Here is a 19,322-nt window from a genome sequence, read left to right on the forward strand (position 1 = left end):
CAGTGAATAGGAAGCCGCACCAAGTAGACCTGTGTGACAGATCAATATTACTAAAAGCGTTACCATTCAATGCAGTAATCCACCATGCAAGTTGTTTCATCATGACACAACATTGGAGAAATGTACTATAGCGAGAAGAAAGCTACTCAATGAAGATGTCCTCTGTTGGGCATGAGTAGCCCACCGTTTCCTTGTAGTACAGCTGGAAGGCTTTCCTATAGGTAGGAACAACGCAAGAGAGGTTAGGTACAAATAGTGAGCAGTAGTTTGTGAATAGAAAGATGTATCATTATAAACAGTATGATGTTCATAATCATTAGCATATTTGGATAGTAAAGAAGAGATGAGTGGCAGAGAGAAAGGAGGAGAGAGAAACGTTAGAGAGCTTACCCAACCGACTGAGCCAGAGGCATCATGGAGTCGTCTGACATAAACACATGGCAAGCAAACCTCTGGTGATCAGGATGTTTGGTGATGAATCCAAAATACCTGGAATCAATGGGAGAGGTGTGGTACAACATGCTCCAGATACAGTAGCTGCTACTTGCTAGTCTTTTTGCCCTTGAGATACAGCTCTTGAAGTTTCATTAAATAAGTTGCCCACTGGGCACAGACGTCAGTTTTGATTTACATTTGGTTGAGTGGTCAACGGACATGGATTCAACATGGAATCAACAAAAAACTGGAACCGTGTCATTGGATTTAGGTTCAAAGTTTAAAGTGAAAAAGACGAAATTGATGAGTGTGCAAATCCAATCAATTTCCCACGTTGGTTCAACGTCATCACTTAATTTTGGGGGGTTTGAAATGACATGGAAAGTTGATTGAACCAGTTTTTGCCAAGTGGGTGAGGTGGCCATCAATCTGATTTGGTATTTACAGGCCTGTAGCCTGGAGTTGAATGACTTCCTTAGTTAAGTATGTGTCATTTACTCACTTGTTATGTTTTGGGTGACAGCCGCAAAAGGAGATGTTCTTAAGCTGGAAAAAGTGAAAGCACTTATCCCCCTGTGAAAATATACATAGAGATGAGAGATCGTCACGGTGAGTTCCTGCACTAGCATGTGATGTCATAGAATTAGAGAGTACTTATAGAATGTGCTAGGTCTATTTCTATGGGTACAGTGGCTGTTGGGCCTGAGTGGATGCATTATACTAGCGTAGCCTGGGTTCCAGTCTGTTTCCGCTCATGTTTGCCATGGCAATTCAATAAAGAGTTGTCAAGAGAGCAGAAACAGACTGACTCTCAGGCCACACCACACCATACACCACACCTCGGTAAGAACAGAGCATAATGTTAGGCTCAGACCCTATGGTCTGTGTCTGAGAGTTTACTCATACAGTAAGCCAGTCCAATGGGACACACTGGTGGAACCACGAGTGAGGAGGATTAAAAAGTCTTAAAACTAAGTGGTCATTATGCAAGAGGGGTTATGTCACCGACCACAGGACCACCGTATCCCAGGAGGGAAATGTCCACCCTGCTAAAGGACTGCTGCTTTCCACCCAAGACTGTTTTGAAAAGATCTAGTCATACTTAACCTTGTTTTGAACCTTGCTTGAACCCTGTTTTGAAAAGGTCTAGTTATACTGTATTTTCCATGCCTACAGAAATACTCCAGACTTGTATTTTCCAATGTATGACAAACGTATGAGGGACTAGGACTAATGTATGACTACAAATTACTTACAGGATTAACTTTGGTCTGACTGGAACATTCCTTATCACAACATGTGTCTAGCTAATCGAAATGAAAAATGTGTACATTTACATGGGCCTTGAACACTGATGCATAAACTAATAACAGTGAGGCATTGTGAACACAGATATCAATAAAAAAGGGCATTTCAGTGTATAAGAGAGGACATACTCTTTCCGAGGTCCTACATTCATCTTGCACAATGATTTTCACCCCCTTCATGTTGATTTCCAGAATACATGCAGAGGGAGGCTGCATGGTCATCCGGCGGTTGTTAGCAATCTGTTGACGAACACAATAGCGCAGCTTGATTGTTTACATGTGCACGCCAGCATATCCACTCAGGTTTTAAATAAGCCAATCCGTTCTCAGACTTTGCTGTAAGTACAATAGGCTGCCTAATCACGTTCTGTCTGTATTGTTCTTCCAATTGAGGATTGTGAAATTATGGTTGAGATTACAAACCCCAACACACCACCAGGGGAGCGGATACTGTACCTTTTGCATAGCAGCACAAAGCACATCGTTGCCTTTGTGGTAGGGTACGTTAACAGAACCCAGGAACTTCACTCGGAACCTGTCTACCCAGTCCTCTTTGTCATCTAACGGAGATAGGGTAAGACAAAGGCAAGGGCAAAGACACACTTAGAGTTCTATTTGTCAGCATATTATGCATTAGAGGTTCATTCAGAGCCAAATCAGGCTATTTAAAGATCCTATCCATCCTATACTGTTTGTGCTCTCTTGCCAAAATGCCAACTCCTATGGGCAAACATATTTGGCATGACAATAAGGGACAAGGAGTTGGCAAGAGGGCACAGACTTGCACTCAGGCTAATGAACTGAATGCATTTCATAGAACGTCTATATTGATCCTATAACCAAACAATGATGCCCAAAGTGTATTGATGACAGTACCTTTGCCGTGTTCAAAGCCTGTCTAATGGATTAAATAAACCATCATAAACAGTATAAACCATATTTGATACCTTTGATGGGTTCCTGGGTGACCTTGGCAGCGTAGTAGGCAGGGAAGATGCCGCAGGCCCCAGTTCTCATGTTGTAGGCCTTACACCACAGATCATCAGCCTGAACCTCCATAAGCAGAGGGTCGTCCACTTCTAGCTCCAGCTCATCGCCATGGCGAGGGACAAACCTGTTAATCACACAGACGGCATGGTTAATCATTCAATCAATAAATCAATCAAATGTATTTACAAAGTGTTTTTTGTAAATGAGGTGTTAATCACACTGACCACTATGATGTTATGTTTGATATTAATCCATGTAATGAATCTCTAATGTGTTTGTCGGTACCTGAAGGAGGACCCTGTGTAAGATTGCTTCAAGCATTTATAAATATTTCTATCACAGCATTGTTGAGTACTCGTCTCTGACTGGCTAGAATTCCATTTCCACTTGAGCCGGTGTTTGGAGGGGATCTTTGTGGGCTATACTCTGCCTTGTCTCAGGATTGTAAGTTGGTGGCTGAAGATATCCCTCTAGTGGTGCGGGGGCTGTGCTTTGGCAAAGTGGGTGGGGTTATATCCTTCCTGTTTGGCCCTGTCCGGGGGTATCATCGGATGGGGCCACAGTGTCTCCTGACCCCTCCTGTCTCAGCCTCCAGTATTTATGCTGCAGTAGTTTGTGTCGGGGGGCTAGGGCCAGTTGGTTATATCTGGAGTACTTCTCCTGTCTTATCCAGTGTCCTGTGTGAATTTAAGTATGCTCTCTCTAATTCTCTCCTTCTCTCTTTCTTTCTCTCTCTCGGAGGAACTGAGCCCTAGGACCATACATCAGGACTACCGGGCATGATGACTCCTTGCTGTCCCCAGTCCACCTGGCCTTGCTGCTGTCCCAGTTTCAACTGTTCTGCCTGCGGTTATGGAACCCCTACCTGTCCCAGACCTGCTGTTTTCAACTCTTAATTATCGGCTCTGAAAAGCCAACTGACATTTATTCCTGATTATTATTTGACCATGCTTGTCATTTATGAACATTTTGAACATCTTGGCCATGTTCTGTTATAATCTCCACCCGGCACAGCCAGAAGAGGACTGGCCACCCCTCATAGCCTGGTTCCTCTCTAGGTTTCTTCCTAGGTTTTGGCCTTTCTAGGGAGTTTTTCCTAGCCACCGTGCTTCTACACCTGCATTGCTTGCTGTTTGGGGTTTTAGGCTGGGTTTCTGTACAGCACTTCGAGATATTAGCTGATGTACGAAGGGCTATATAAAATAAACTTGATTGATTGATATATTGGCACGGTATTGTTAGGCCCGAGACAAAGTAATTCTAATAATTTTATAGCATAGCATTGTTGAATAGTCGTTTATGATTGGCTGGAAGGGCATTCTAGAGTGGACATTTAAACCAGATTGGACAGTTGAAAATATATCGGGACAGTTGGAAAAGATGTTGGGACACCTTGCAATCATGACACAATATGCGCAGACACATGCAGACTGTACCTGCTACAAACAACCACTCAAACTGAAGTTGGATACATTGTAAACGCGGGTCCAACGAGGAAAAAAGTTCCTTTCCTGAGGATGGCTCACCTCTCACAGTTCTGGGTGACTTTAACCTCCCCACGTCTACCTTTGACTCATTCCTCTCTGCCTCCTTCTTTCCACTCCTCTCCTCTTTTGACCTCACCCTCTCACCTTCCCCCCTACTCACAAGGCAGGCAATACGCTTGACCTCATCTTTACTAGATGCTGTTCTTCCACTAATCTCATTGCAACTCCCCTCCAAGTCTCCGACCACTACCTTGTATCCTTTTCCCTCTCGCTCTCATCCAACACTTCCCACTCTGCCCCTACTCGGATGGTATCGCGCCGTCCCAACCTTCGCTCTCTCTCCTCCGCTACTCTCTCCTCTTCCATCCTATCATCTATTCCCTCTGCTCAAACCTTCTCCAACCTATCTCCTGATTCTGCCTCCTCAACCCTCCTCTCCTCCCTTTCTGCATCCTTTGACTCTCTATGTCCCCTATCCTCCAGGCCGGCTCGGGCCTCCCCTCCTGCTCCGTGGCTCGACGACTCATTGCGAGCTCACAGAACAGGGCTCCGGGCAGCCGAGCGGAAATGGAGGAAAACTCGCCTCCCTGCGGACCTGGCATCCTTTCACTCCCTCCTCTCTACATTTTCCTCTTCTGTCTCTGCTGCTAAAGCCACTTTCTACCACTCTAAATTCCAAGCATCTGCCTCTAACCCTAGGAAGCTCTTTGCCACCTTCTCCTCCCTCCTGAATCCTCCTCCCCCTCCCCCCCCCCCTCCTCCCTCTCTGCGGATGACTTCGTCAACCATTTTGAAAAGAAGGTCGATGACATCCGATCCTCGTTTGCTAAGTCAAACGACACCGCTGGTTCTGCTCACACTGCCCTACCCTGTGCTTTGACCTCTTTCTCCCCTCTCTCTCCAGATGAAATCTCGCGTCTTGTGACGGCCGGCCGCCCAACAACCTGCCCGCTTGACCCTATCCCCTCCTCTCTTCTCCAGACCATTTCCGGAGACCTCCTCCCTTACCTCACCTCGCTCATCAACTCATCCTTGACCGCTGGCTACGTCCCTTCCGTCTTCAAGAGAGCGAGAGTTGCACCCCTTCTGAAAAAACCTACACTCGATCCCTCCGATGTCAACAACTACAGACCAGTATCCCTTCTTTCTTTTCTCTCCAAAACTCTTGAACGTGCCGTCCTTGGCCAGCTCTCCTGCTATCTCTCTCAGAATGACCTTCTTGATCCAAATCAGTCAGGTTTCAAGACTAGTCATTCAACTGAGACTGCTCTTCTCTGTGTCACGGAGGCGCTCCGCACTGCTAAAGCTAACTCTCTCTCCTCTGCTCTCATCCTTCTAGACCTATCGGCTGCCTTTGATACTGTGAACCATCAGATCCTCCTCTCCACCCTCTCCGAGTTGGGCATCTCCGGCGCGGCCCACGCTTGGATTGCGTCCTACCTGACAGGTCGCTCCTACCAGGTGGCGTGGCGAGAATCTGTCTCCGCACCACGTGCTCTCACCACTGGTGTCCCCCAGGGCTCTGTTCTAGGCCCTCTCCTATTCTCGCTATACACCAAGTCACTTGGCTCTGTCATATCCTCACATGGTCTCTCCTATCATTGCTATGCAGACGACACACAATTAATCTTCTCCTTTCCCCCTTCTGATAACCAGGTGGCGAATCGCATCTCTGCATGTCTGGCAGACATATCAGTGTGGATGACGGATCACCACCTCAAGCTGAACCTCGGCAAGACGGAGCTGCTCTTCCTCCCGGGGAAGGACTGCCCGTTCCATGATCTCGCCATCACGGTTGACAACTCCATTGTGTCCTCCTCCCAGAGTGCTAAGAACCTTGGCGTCCTCCTGGACAACACCCTGTCGTTCTCAACTAACATCAAGGCGGTGACCCGTTCCTGTAGGTTCATGCTCTACAACATTCGCAGAGTACGACTCTGCCTCACACAGGAAGCGGCGCAGGTCCTAATCCAGGCACTTGTCATCTCCCGTCTGGATTACTGCAACTCGCTGTTGGCTGGGCTCCCTGCCTGTGCCATTAAACCCCTACAACTCATCCAGAACGCCGCAGCCCGTCTGGTGTTCAACCTTCCCAAGTTCTCTCACGTCACCCCGCTCCTCCGCTCTCTCCACTGGCTTCCAGTTGAAGCTCGCATCCGCTACAAGACCATGGTGCTTGCCTACGGAGCTGTGAGGGGAACGGCACCTCCGTACCTTCAGGCTCTGATCAGGCCCTACACCCAAACAAGGGCACTGCGTTCATCCACCTCTGGCCTGCTCGCCTCCCTACCTCTGAGGAAGTACAGTTCCCGCTCAGCCCAGTCAAAACTGTTCGCTGCTCTGGCACCCCAATGGTGGAACAAACTCCCTCACGACGCCAGGTCAGCGGAGTCAATCACCACCTTCCGGAGACACCTGAAACCCCACCTTTTTAAGGAATACCTAGGATAGGATAAAGTAATCCCTCTAACCCCCCCCCCCTTAAAAGATTTAGATGCACTATTGTAAAGTGATTGTTCCACTGGATATCATAAGGTGAATGCACCAATTTGTAAGTCGCTCTGGATAAGAGCGTCTGCTAAATGACTTAAATGTAAAATGTAAATGTAAATGAAAAAACGTAGCTAGCTAGCATTGATTTGTTTTTGCAGAGACACATTTTTTGGGAACATCTCATGCCCTAACGTGGTGCGTGATAAACATGAATTTCTCTGGTCCCGGCTATTGTTGCACGCAAGTGCTGTCAAATTCTCCCACGTTTCAAGTTTGACCAACTGATATTTTTATAATGCGGTTGTCATATTGGCAGGTTTGCTAGCAACAAGCTATTTAGCCAGCTTCTAGCTTAGTGTTTGATATGCAATCCGATCTCCTTGTAATGAACAGTGTCGAGTGTCCTGACGAGAAGGCAAACTTTTCTAGCTATGCCAGGCAAAATTGGACATTATCTGCTCATTGTCATGGATGTATCCAAATTAATGTCAATAGAAAACAGCTACTTTGCTGTTATTCTGGCTGCAGAGGTTGTGACTGTGTTAGCCGAGGGATAAGAACGCTGCCAGCAGCAGGATGGCAACGGAACATAAAGAATGAATGACTGGGTCACATCCACAAATATCGAACTAATCTAATGAACGACTGGATGGCGGCCAAACCCTCCCCTAACCCGGAAACAACTGTGCACCGCGATATGGGTCTCCCGGTCATGGCCGGCTGTGACAGAGCCTGGACCACAGCTAGCACTGCGGTGCAGTGCCTTAGACCACTGCACCACTCGGGAGGCCTCTGGCAACATTCTTATCCCTTGCTTGCTAGCTAGCTACAGCTAACACAGTCACGACCTCTGCAGCCAGATTAACAGCTAGTAGCTGTTTTCTATTGACATTAATTTGGATACATCCATGACAATGAGCTGATAACGCTCGATTTTGCCTGGCATAGCTAGAAAAGTTTGCCTTCTTCTCAGAACACTCGACACGGGTCATGACAAGGAAATCTCAATACATATCAAACACTAGGCTAGAAGCTAGCTAAATAGTTTGTTGCTACAAACCTGCCAATATGACAACCAAATAAAAAAATATCAGTTGTTGAAAACAACTGGTCAAACTAGTCAAACTGAAAACAACTGGTCAAACTCGTTTTTCAAACACGCCAGTCAGGAGCTGCCAGAGCCGCGCGCCAGTCAGGAGCTGCCAGAGCCGCCCGCCAGTCAGGAGCTGCCAGAGCCGCCCGCCAGTCAGGAGCTGCCAGAGCCGCCCGCCAGTCAGGAGCTGCCCTTCAGTCCGGAGCTGCCCTTCAGTCCGGAGCTGCCCTTCAGTCCGGAGCTGCCCTTCAGTCCGGAGCTGCCCTTCAGTCCGGAGCTGCCCTCCAGTCCGGAGCTGCCCTCCAGTCCGGAGCTGCCCTCCAGTCCTGAGCTGCCCCTCAGTCCTGAGCTACCCCTCAGTCCTGAGCTACCCCTCAGTCCTGAGCTGCCCCTCAGTCCTGAGCTGCCCCTCAGTCCTGAGCTGCCCCTCAGTCCTGAGCTGCCCCTCAGTCCTGAGCTGCCCCTCAGTCCTGAGCTGCCCCTCAGTCCTGAGCTGCCCCTCAGTCCAGAACCTCAGTCCTGAGGTTCCCAGGCCAAGGTCGGCGGCGAGGATCGCCGCTCAAAGGACGCTAAGAAAGCGGACAAAGACAATGGTGGAGTGGGGTCCACGTCCAGCGCCAGAGCCGCCACCGCGGACAGATGCCCACCTAGACCCTCCCCTATAGGTTCAGGTTTTGCGGCCGGAGTCCGCACCTTGGGGGGGGGGGGGGGGGTACTGTCACGTTCTGACCTTTATTTCCTTTGTTTTGTCTTTATTTAGTATGGTCAGGGCGTGAGTTGGGGTGGGCAGTCTATGTTTGTATTTCTATGTTTTGCTATTTCTGTGTTTGGCCTGATATGGTTCTCAATCAGAGGCAGCTGTCAATCGTTGTCCCTGATTGGGAACGATATTTAGGTAGCCTGTTTTGTGTTGGGTTTTGTGGGTGGTTGTCTTCAGTCTTCGTGTGTCTGCACCAGACAGAACTGTTTCGGTTTTTCACATGTTGTTTTTTTGTATTTTGAGTGTTCACTTTTATTAAACAAAGATGAACAATTACCACGCTGCACATTGGTCCTCCGATCCTTCTAACTTCTCCTCCTCAGACGAGGAGGAAGACGAAAGCCGCTACAGCCACTCAGCAAGGAAGAAGCCAGTGCTCCAAAACCCTCATAAAAAAGCCAGACTACGGTTTGCAACTGCACATGGGGACAAAGATCATACTTTTTGGAGAAATGTTCTCTAGTCTGATGAAACAAAAATAGAACTATTTGGCCATAATGACCATCGTTATGTTTGGAGGAAAAAGGGGGAGGCTTGCAAGCCGAAGAACACTATCCCAACCATGAAGCAAGGGGGTGGCAGCATCATGTTGTGGGTTTGCTTTGCTGCAGGAGGGGCTGGTGCACTTCACAAAATAGATGGCATCATGAGGCAGGAAAATGATGTGGATATATTGAAGCAACATCTCAAGACATCAGTCAGGAAGTTAAAGCTTGGTCGCAAATGGGTCTTCCAAATGGACAATGACCCCAAGCATACTTCCAAAGTTGTGGCAAAATGGCTTAAGGACAACAAAGTCAAGGTATTGGAGTGCCTTGACCTCAATCGCATAGAAAATCTGTGGGCAGAACTGAAAAAGCGTGTGCGAGCAAGGAAGCCTACAAACCTGACTCAGTTACACCAGCTCTGTCAGGAGGAATGGGCCAAAATTCACCCAACTTACTGTGGGAAGCTTGTGGAAGGCTACCCGAAACGTTTCACCCAAGTTAAACAATTGAAAGGCAACGCTACCAAATACTAATATAACGTATGTAAACCTCTGACCCACTGGGAATGTGATGAAAGAAATAAAAGCTGAAGTAAATTATTATCTCTACTATTATTCTGACATTTCACATTCTTAAAATAAAGTGGTGATCCTAACTGACCTAAGACAGGGAATTTTTACTAGGATTAAATGTCAGGAATTGTGAAAACAACTGAGTTTAAATGTATTTGGCTAAGGTGTATGTAAACTTCCGACTTCAACTGTAGCTCCACATGCCTCAAGACTGCAACAGTAGGATTCATGTTCATCACTCACCACGTTTTTTTCCTTGTTGGACCTGCGTTTACATTGTATCCAATTTCGGTTTGTGTGGTTGTTGGTTTAGCTTTCTGTAACTTTGTATGGTTTGCATGTGTAGGTGCTTATTGTGTCGTGATTGCAAGGTGTCCCGATATCTTTTCTAACTGTCCCGGTATCTTTTCCAACCGTTTCCGTTATATGGTTAATATGCTTTTATTGTCCATTCTAGAGTGCTAACCAATCAGAACCAGTATTCATCAATGCTGTGGTATAAATATATATACATGTCATTTAGCAGACGGTCTTATCCTAAACGACTTGCAGGAGCAATTAGGGTTACATGCCTTGCTCAAGGGCACATCAATAGATTTTTCACGTAGTCAGCTTGGGGATTCAAATCAGTGAACTTTCAGTTACTGGTCCAATGCTCTTAACCACTAGGCTAGCTGCCGTGGCTCTATGCGCTCTCTGGCAAATAATGTAACTTTTTCCATAGAACGCTCGTCGTTGATTATCACTTACGGATAACTCATTTATAATGGCTCATTCATGAGTTTTTATATAAACCAAGTTTTTATGAAGAGTAAAACCATACAATGTCTCACCTGAACACAGCTCTGTGGCTCTGCTCTTGCTCTACTCCATCTAACACACAGGAGAACAGGCCAAAGGACTCCGCACCTGGAGGACACAAGGCAGGAGAGGAGCTTTAGGTCATTGTGATAAAAATGGAATAACAAAGTGCCAAAACAAGAGTACTATACAGGAGTAACTTTGCTGAATTTGGTGTCTTTTAATCATGTTAAATAGGGCATTCTAACTTCTGTAATTCCTTTGAAGTAAGAAAGTAAGTTCAGTTCTTTGTCTTCAGAAATATAAACATGGTTTCAATGAATTTACAATACAATTGAGTATGAGCATTATCCTGAGCCTGGTCTGCCTCGGGGGAAAAAAGGATCATTGGCAGCAGCCAGTCACACAAAACTCACCAGAAGAGTGTAAATGTCTGTTCACGAACACATTGCGGAACTTGCGTGTTCGAGGTCCCCCGCCAACTCCTGCCTCAGAGGACGAAGAAGCCCTCGACAGACGTGATGACTTCCTTTCTCTCTTCAGCTCGCTGTGATCCACCTCATAGTCCTCTTCCTCGTTGGCTGACTCATATACCGTCTCTGTGTCGCTTTCATCACTGTAGCTCTGGTAGCACTGCTTCAAGCTCACCAGTTCTAACTTGGCGTGCTCGTCCACCACTAGGGTGTACTTAACAGAGTCATAGGAGAGGCCATCGGCCTCGGAGCTCTGAGCGTGTGCAGTCCGCAGGGCCCCCGACCCCCCCGACTCACCCTTAGACCTAGACTTAGAGCCCCTGTCCCACAACTCCCTTTCCCGCTCCCCTCCCTCACTGTCAGATGGCCTAAAGCATGAGGAGATGGAGGAGGAACGCGGAGGAGGTGCAGGGGGTTGCAGGTAGACCTCGTCCTCCTCGCTGATGGAGGGGTTTGTTCGGTTGGGGAGGGCAGTGTTTGTGTACGCTGGGGGTCCCTCCGCGTCGGAGCTGATCGACATGCGATTGCCCTCGCTGCTCTGAGACAGGAAGGGACGGTCAGAGTCTGGACGGTCAGTGTCTGCGTTCTTCTGGTGTACCGGTGTCAGGTAGATCTCCTCCGTGGCTTCTGGCTGGCGCTTCTCCTCGCGGCAGCACCCCCGCCCTTGCCCCTGTCCTCCTCGCCCCCTGCTCCCATCCCTATCCCCATCCACAGCTTTGTCTCTCATACTGCCTGCTTTCGGCTTTGCTGCTGTAGTCTGGTTGTGTGGAGCAGTGGAGGCCTTCTTATCCCGCTGTTTTGCGCCACGCTGCCTGCCCCGTGATTCTGTAGGTCCATGTGAGATGAACGTGGAGTAGTCCTTGCTGTATGCCTTGACTGCCTTCTCTGGTACTGTACCTCTGTGTTGGGGTTGTTTGGCCACAGAGCCATCGTTGTGCTGCTGGACTTTAGACTCATCGTTGACCTGCTCATTAGTGGGTGTCAGATCGCCTTTAACACACACAAGCAAAACAACAACACAAGCAAAAACAAAAGATTATTAATTAGGCCTCAAACTGCTGAAGGATTATAAGGGATGTAGCTACAGTAACAGTATCCATGCTGCATGGTAAAGAGTTACAGGATGAGAGCCATTGTCGGGTTTCCTGGCCAACATGTTCTTATTGTATGTATCATACTGAAGTATGAGAACACTGAAGATGTTGGGCTTTTAATATTTTCTATCTCTTGAAAATGTTAAGGATTATGACTGTGAGTGTTCATGTCGGGGTCGCCTTTATGAGGGGATTAGCGGATTGGAGTTGAATAAAATACTGTACTGTGGTGTTGACATATGTGGAATTACTTTGTGCTCATTGACACAAATGAAATAAAAATGTCTAGAAAAACGCCACGGGAAGTTGTCGTTTTCGAAATGCGTCCACTTCTGCGAACAGAAACGTTGCTGCCTTGTTCAAAGTTAATGTTGGTATATTACTCTCACAAGAAAGTACTGTATACATGCACAGTATGTGGTTTATACCAGTGAATATCCCATTCTCACCTGTTATGTGGGGGGAGGAGGAGTTGGAGTTTGACAGATTCTCCTTCCACGTGTCCTTCTTTCCAAATGAGTTGTTGTTAATTGTATCCTTGTCCTACAATGATATTACAGACAGAGAGAGGTAAAGATCGAGAGACAGGAAGAGAGAGAGGAGAGAAAGATAGTTAGATGTAACTTTTATTTGATAAACATTACATCACCCTTTAAGAGTGTGCGTACACACACAGTATTGTACAGCTAACCTTGTAGGGACACACAATTCAGTCACATTCAAAATCCTATTTTCCCTAACCCCTAACCCTAAACCTAACCTGTACTCTCACCCTTACCCCAACCTTAACCCTAACCTAAAAACCTAACCCTAAAATTAACCCTAACATAATTATAACCCTAATTATCACCTTAACCCTAAACCCCATAGAAATAGCCTTCTGGTCCCCACAAGAACACACACACACACACACACACACACACACACACACACACACACACACACACACACACACACACACACACACACACACACACACACACACACACACACACACACACACACACACACACACACACGAGTGGCTGTTAAAAAGCATGAGTGGTTGTTCTGCCTAAGAAGACGGCTGTTCTCTATTATTACCACACAGTCCAGCCCAGTCAGTCCACAGCCCTTTTCTAGCCAAGCAGCTCTATGATCAATGACTTGTCTCAGCTGTCAATCACATCTATTCAGTCCTAGCCTCTGTTCCAGGCTTCCTGCAGCCGAGTGATGAACAAGGCTTTGGAGTACGGTAATGCGAGATCCCAGCCATCTAAATATATGGCGCTGGCTTGGGGCGAGACTCACCAAGCCCTGATGACATCATCTCACATACCATCACAATCTGATCCGGCTGCCAGGAAGAGGAATCAGGAGCTAGCCAATAAAGAGGAAGTCAAGACTGTTACACTACACAGCAGCACACTGTCATAGAGATCATTCACAGTGATGATGCTGACTCACAGTCGTGATGCAGCTGCTGCTGGGCACTGGAACTGGCTCTGTTACCATGGTTACCGTGGCCAGGAACTGGAGGAGAGAGAAACTGTGTGTAGGTGTGTGTGTGTGTGTGTTTCTTTGGTGTGTCGGGTTTGTGTTGATAGAACGGTTTGATGTTGAAATGCTCCAAGTTCTATTTATGAAATGAAAATAAGACATTTTGGAATTCATGGGACTGACTGTTTATCAAGACTGTGTTATCATTTTGGTAGCTGTTATCCCTTTGGTTGAAGTCTTCGGCTCTCAGGTAAGGTTACTCTTCACGTAGATTCACAAACTTTGGTACACTTCACCCTCCCCCTTGGCCTCCTGTCCTCCTGTCCACAGTAACCAACCCCGGCAACTGATAACCATCCACTGTGTAATCCGATTCATGACACCACCATAATCAGTCATATTGCTCTGAGAGATTCAGGTCTCAGACAACATGGCACCGGCATAGTTTAGAGTAGTATCATCATGTCTAATAGCCTAATTGTCAGAAAAGCACACACACACGGCTCAACCCATCCATCACAACAGCGTGATGTAACAAGGTAGGACACATAGTGACGGCAACAGCCATGGTGACATATGGCTGGCAGATGTTGTTCACAATCAAAGTAATCCGGTTTTTAGTCTCAACAAAGGGGCTAAGGTTTCTAAGTAATCGTTCACCTTGATCACATTAGAAACCTGAGCGGGTGTGATATAGTATAGAGCAGGGCTCTACAACCCTGTTGCTGGAGAGCTAGCCTCCTGTTGGTTTTCACTCCACCCCAGTTGTAACTAACCTGATCCAGCTTATCAACCAGCTAACTATTACTAGAATCAGGGGCGCTAGACTAGGTTTGGAGCTAAAACCTACAGAAACAGGGTTGATCTTGAGGGGGATGTAATCTCAAGGACTGTGAAAATAGGCAGTGAACACCACCATTCAGATAGCCTGGTCCCAGATCGGTTTGTGCTGCCTTGCTAAAGCACAAACAGATCTGGGACCAGGCTATCTGAATCAAGCTTTCACTACCTGTTTCCCCAGGCCTTGAGCTCAAGTGTCTCTGTCATTGTACCAGGCTACCACTCAGACAGAGTAGGAGTGAGACATAAAACATGGTTCGCCTAATCCTTCCCAACACAGCGTGAGACCACGAGCAGCAGCAGGACTCTGAGGTCAGGTCATGTTGTGGTGCCATACACAGAGACGATAGTCACGTGACCAGGTCTGACAGGGCTAGAATTAGGAATTACACCTCCTAGAGGAGAAAACATCCTCCCCATGCCAGACCTGGGTTCAAAATAAATACTTTCAAAATCTTTCGAATACTTTTTAGCATTTGCTTTAGTCTGCCGAGAGTGCCAGACAGAGTCTGAGTCTAAAGTGGATGTGATGTTAAGTTATTTGATGGGAAGGAACCTTGACAGGGTAAGGATTAACCAGTCAGTGTAGCAGGTTATCCAAACCTACATCTGGTCACGCACCTTATCCTGGTTTTCCTGATCTTCTTTGAATTTAATCTGCCACAAAGACATTGTGCTCATCATTCATGAATATCCTTGTGAAACAGATTTTCTGAAACATTTTCTTTTTAGCATCTTAATGTTTTGGTTATAACTGATTATAACCGGTTGTATCTGATTATCGCTGGTTTCAACTGGTTATACCTGATTTTAACTAGTTATAACTGGGTGGAGATGTTTGGGTGGGTACATATATCATACATACAGTACATACACTACAATAATCCTACTAATGGCTTAGGTTAAAAGATGAAACCGTCAAACATTCAACCTGCAGTCTGCACTCAACTACTAGAGACTGTAGAGTATTTGGTCGTGCTGAGCATTGTGGGCAATTACTAAGATCATTCCAAATCTCCTCCAGAGAAATGACAGCCCTCTCCTCGTCGTATACTTCTTCAATGAAGACAGGTCTGAAGCTCACTGGACTATATCAAAGCATCCAAGCAATAATAAACACATTTTGTTACGACAAATGCTAACCTACAAAATCTAATTCTGGCAAGAGGTCTATTCCGAGGGAAAGATCAAAGATATTTTATAAAGATCAACATGAGATGCAATGGATGAAAGATGAGGGAGCAGATCCTCACTCGCTTAGACACTCTACATAGGATTGTCATTGTAAACGGCCCTATCCTTGGACCGACACTGATGGACTCTGACCTGTCCTTTCCATCGCTATCCCTAGTCAGCAGAGCACACCCTTCCTTCCCTGTCTGATGCCACTCAGCTGGCGGTGGAAGCTGACAGACTCACAGAAGGACGGAAGGGTGCGCTATTTACAGACAGCAAAGATCAAGGACAGCAGTCGAACGGAGCACATGCTACAAACACCGTCGTAGGCACGGGCTCCGTCGAGAGAGAACGAGCACATTCGTTGTCACACGAAATAACATTTCCTCTACTGTTACAATGGTTCGATCGAGAACCACGACCGTCCCTGCATGATGATTTTCTGGTATACAGTGGCTGTCAAAGTGAAATGAAAATATTTCCATTTAACGACGTTAACAAATACACACTGTAGACATATTGCTTACATTACATTAAAAGGAAATCCGTATTGATAATTGGTGCCTGGGTAAGGTATGCTGCCTCGATACAGATTCAATTCTATCTCATCTCCCATTAATTATTTAAACCAAACAGACGATCTGTAATCACAGAGGAGAAAATAAGCAGGATCTCTACTGTAAATTGGTTCTGGGTGTAAGCTACCAGCTTCTATACTGCTCTCATACAGATCCCATCCTATCGAATCTCATATTTCAAACAAACCTAATATGATCTATGATACAGTATATGATCTGCCTGTCATCCCAGGGAAGATATAGAAGCAGCCCCTTTAATGCCTCTTTACAGATTCCGTTCTATGGCTAATCCAACATTATATGAACCAAACAGATGATGTGATGATGCCGTGTCATCACAGAGGGTAGAAATAAACAGTCCCCACCTGAGTCCTGGGAGGCTGAGGCTGCACCTGTGGAAACAGCGCTAGTGTGGTGGGTCTCTTGGGCCTGTACGTATCCATAGCGACTGGATGTTCAGCAGATTTGAATTCTATCACATTGGGCTGTTTCTGTCTGACAGGAGTTAGAACGACGGCCCCTCTCTCTTCCTGGTTGAGTCTGTGGTCGTCGAGGGAACCATGGATCAGGCCCCAGTGCTCCTCTTCCTCCTGGATCTCCTCCTCAGCATCGATCAGGTCCAAGTGGAGCACCTCCGCCTGCACTTCCCTGAACCCCCGCCCGTCTGCCTTCCCCGCCTCGCTACTGGCTGGCCACGTCACATGGTCCTGGGAAGAGCCAGGCAGCAGTGTTGCAGCAGATAGAGAGAGAATAATTCAGTGAGGTGGAGGGGGAGAGGGAGGGAGGCGGAGAAAGCAAGAATGAGAGCGAGTGGAGAGAGAGAGAGAGAAAAGGATTCAGTGAGGAGAAAAGGAAGGGAGGGGAAGAGGAGGAGAGCAGAGAGCAGAGAGGGAGCCAGTCAATCACGGCCTGGCAATGACATCAGCAGCCTGAGCCTGTGGCTCGTTCTCTGCTCATGCTCACTGTAATGCCATTCTAATTCAATCATACTGTCGTAGGATAAACCTCCCTGAAAACAAACACAGGCGAAGCTAGGCTACTCTTCTGTTCTGTGCGGTATACAATAGCAGCGTGTAACATCCTTACCGTCTTTACATGGACGTCAAATCTAAAGATAATGTTAATACGGAATCATTTCCTTAACCACAAAATATTAAGATGCCCACAGACCTGCAGTACTGTGCATCAACGTCATACAACCTTCCCCTAAGCTAACGTATGGTCTGACGTCTCCATTTGACTGGTACTAAAATGACAGTTCACCCTAGCAGCTAGTTTAGTAGACTATCTGCAGGGCTAAAGGCGGAGGCCAGTGATGTGATGGCCAGGCTTTAACGACGTGTGGCATGTTAGTTCTACTCGGCTCTGGAACACATGTGTACCAAGACCATCCCCGCCTGCAGTCATTAATCTGATTAGTGACTTTGGACTACTTACTCTGGATTCTACTACCGCTTGTGCTTTCGCTGCGGCTACTATCTCACGGTGACAGCCCCAAAATAACAGCAAGCACACAATGGGAGCGACATTTATCTCAATATCTCAACCTTCCGTTATGAATATTCATATTCTGAAAAAGAAGACCGCAACAGAGTGAAGTCAGACGGTGTGTTGTGGGAGAAGGGAGGGAGGAGTTTGTTGAAGGAAACTGGTGCAGAGGAGCTTACTTGGTCATCCAGGTTGTCTTAGTTGAGGCTGGCACCACACTGTGCGTACCAGACCTGGGTTCATATACTATTCAAAATCCTTTCAAATACTTGATCTGTGCTTGATTGAGCTTGCCTGGCTTAATGGACCAATAGAAAAGTTGCAAAATTGCAATCCGAGCACATTAGACACTTTGAAAGTGTTTTTGAACCCAGGTCTGGTGTGTGTACATGTAGATTAGCTTACTTGAGAGTCAAGGTCGTCGTAGTTAAGGCTGGCTCCAGCCTCATCAGTGATCTCTGTGACCTGAGAGAGGTCCTCGTCCTCAAACTCCTCCAGGCTGATGTCATGGGTCAGCCTGAGGACACGACATACACACACCGCGTCACACCACACTACAGAAAACAAACCACGCCGTCACTCAACATCTCTGAGAGCTGAGGGCAGAGCACACTGTTTTTACACACATCAATGAGAGAGTCAACACAGGGGTGTCGCTCTCTGCAGACAAACGACTTAGTCACACTTTCACCTTAGTGAGGTAGTGCTTGATACTCCTGATGGTAGGTGGCAGTTGTACAACCAGGTGGACAACCATCTGTGCTGACATCAAAAAGCTCTAAACCCTTTAATTAAAAGGCTTGCATTGGGGTTCGCATGAAGGCCCGAGAAAGACAGGAAAAAAGTGTGGTCTCTATGTCTTACATTAGCATTACTGCACGGCACTGCCAAGAAGTCTAGACCTTTATGGCAAATAAACGCTTGTCTGGTAAACACTTGTTTTAGTTATCCATTGGAAAAACATTTTGTTACTTTTTACCCTAATGAATGTGACCCTGGTTTAACTCTACAGTATATAAATACTACTGTACCATTTCTCCCACTGGTCCTCCATCCACTTCTCTCCATTCTCCTCCTCCCTCCAATTCTCCCCATCCTCGTTGGACTCCATGGCCAGACTGAGGTAGAGCAACATCAGCTGGGCTGGGCAGGGTAGGCAGATGGACCAGGAACTAATCGATTCAACAGGCAATTACAGCACTTCCGCCTTTCAACAGAGCATCATTCACAATCCTGACTTTTCAATCTCCGTCCGCACTGGCCCACACATCAGCATCAGCAACAACAACAACAACAACAACAACAAACAACAACAACAACACACCACTGATAGAGAGGGACTCTGAAGATAAAGACAGCTTATTTTCCTTTTCCCCACACACAGTATATAGCTCTCTTCTCTTCACCACCGGCTCCACCCAGGCACTTATCTCCTCTCTGTGTATTTGTACTCCCCCTCTGGTCCAGAATAATGACTGGAGGAGGACGGGAGGATGGGGGAGGAGCAGGCTGCAGGTGGACAGTAAAGAGACTGGAGATCGGGGGACTCAATCACCCGCTTAAGCGCCAGCCCATCAGCCCTGGCTGGGTAGGTTCTCCTCCTGTAAGTCCCTGCCTCCTGTATGATAGACGGCTTGAATCGATGCAGCTCTACTCAGGTTGCCTGCCTCCTCCTCCGCAGGCCAGGCTGCCATATACAGGGAGGGCCAGACTGAGGGAAGGGAAGTGGTGACGGCTAGGATCGATGGAGCTGCTGTAGTGCTGAAAT

General features: G+C 47.0%; 1 protein-coding gene across 1 annotated transcript; it reads right to left on the reverse strand.

Moving 5' to 3' along the window:
• Positions 1-142: 142 nt before the first annotated feature.
• Positions 143-18,689, reverse strand: mapk8ip1a (mitogen-activated protein kinase 8 interacting protein 1a). Its single transcript, XM_039000441.1, has 12 exons — positions 18,586-18,689; positions 17,960-18,071; positions 16,432-16,773; positions 12,443-12,530; positions 10,843-11,889; positions 10,459-10,534; positions 2,690-2,856; positions 2,199-2,302; positions 1,872-1,982; positions 938-1,008; positions 391-489; positions 143-215 (listed from the first exon to the last, which is right to left on the reverse strand). Exons 1-12 carry the CDS (start codon positions 18,687-18,689, stop codon positions 143-145), a joined length of 2,394 nt encoding a protein of 797 aa, XP_038856369.1.
• Positions 18,690-19,322: the final 633 nt, after the last annotated feature.

This window comes from Salvelinus namaycush, chromosome 9 (assembly GCF_016432855.1).
Source record: "Salvelinus namaycush isolate Seneca chromosome 9, SaNama_1.0, whole genome shotgun sequence".
Lineage (NCBI taxonomy): Eukaryota > Metazoa > Chordata > Actinopteri > Salmoniformes > Salmonidae > Salvelinus > Salvelinus namaycush.

Coding starts and splice junctions, on each gene's coding strand:
- mapk8ip1a (XM_039000441.1), bottom strand. CDS start 18,689: ATGTTGCTCTACCTCAGTCTGGCCATGGAGTCCAACGAGGATGGGGAG. Junction 11,890..12,442: donor CTCCTCCCCCCACATAACAG/GTGAGAATGGGA, acceptor TGTGTGTTAAAG/GCGATCTGACACCCACTAAT. Junction 2,857..10,458: donor AGCCACAGAGCTGTGTTCAG/GTGAGACATTGT, acceptor TGTGATTAACAG/GTTTGTCCCTCGCCATGGCG.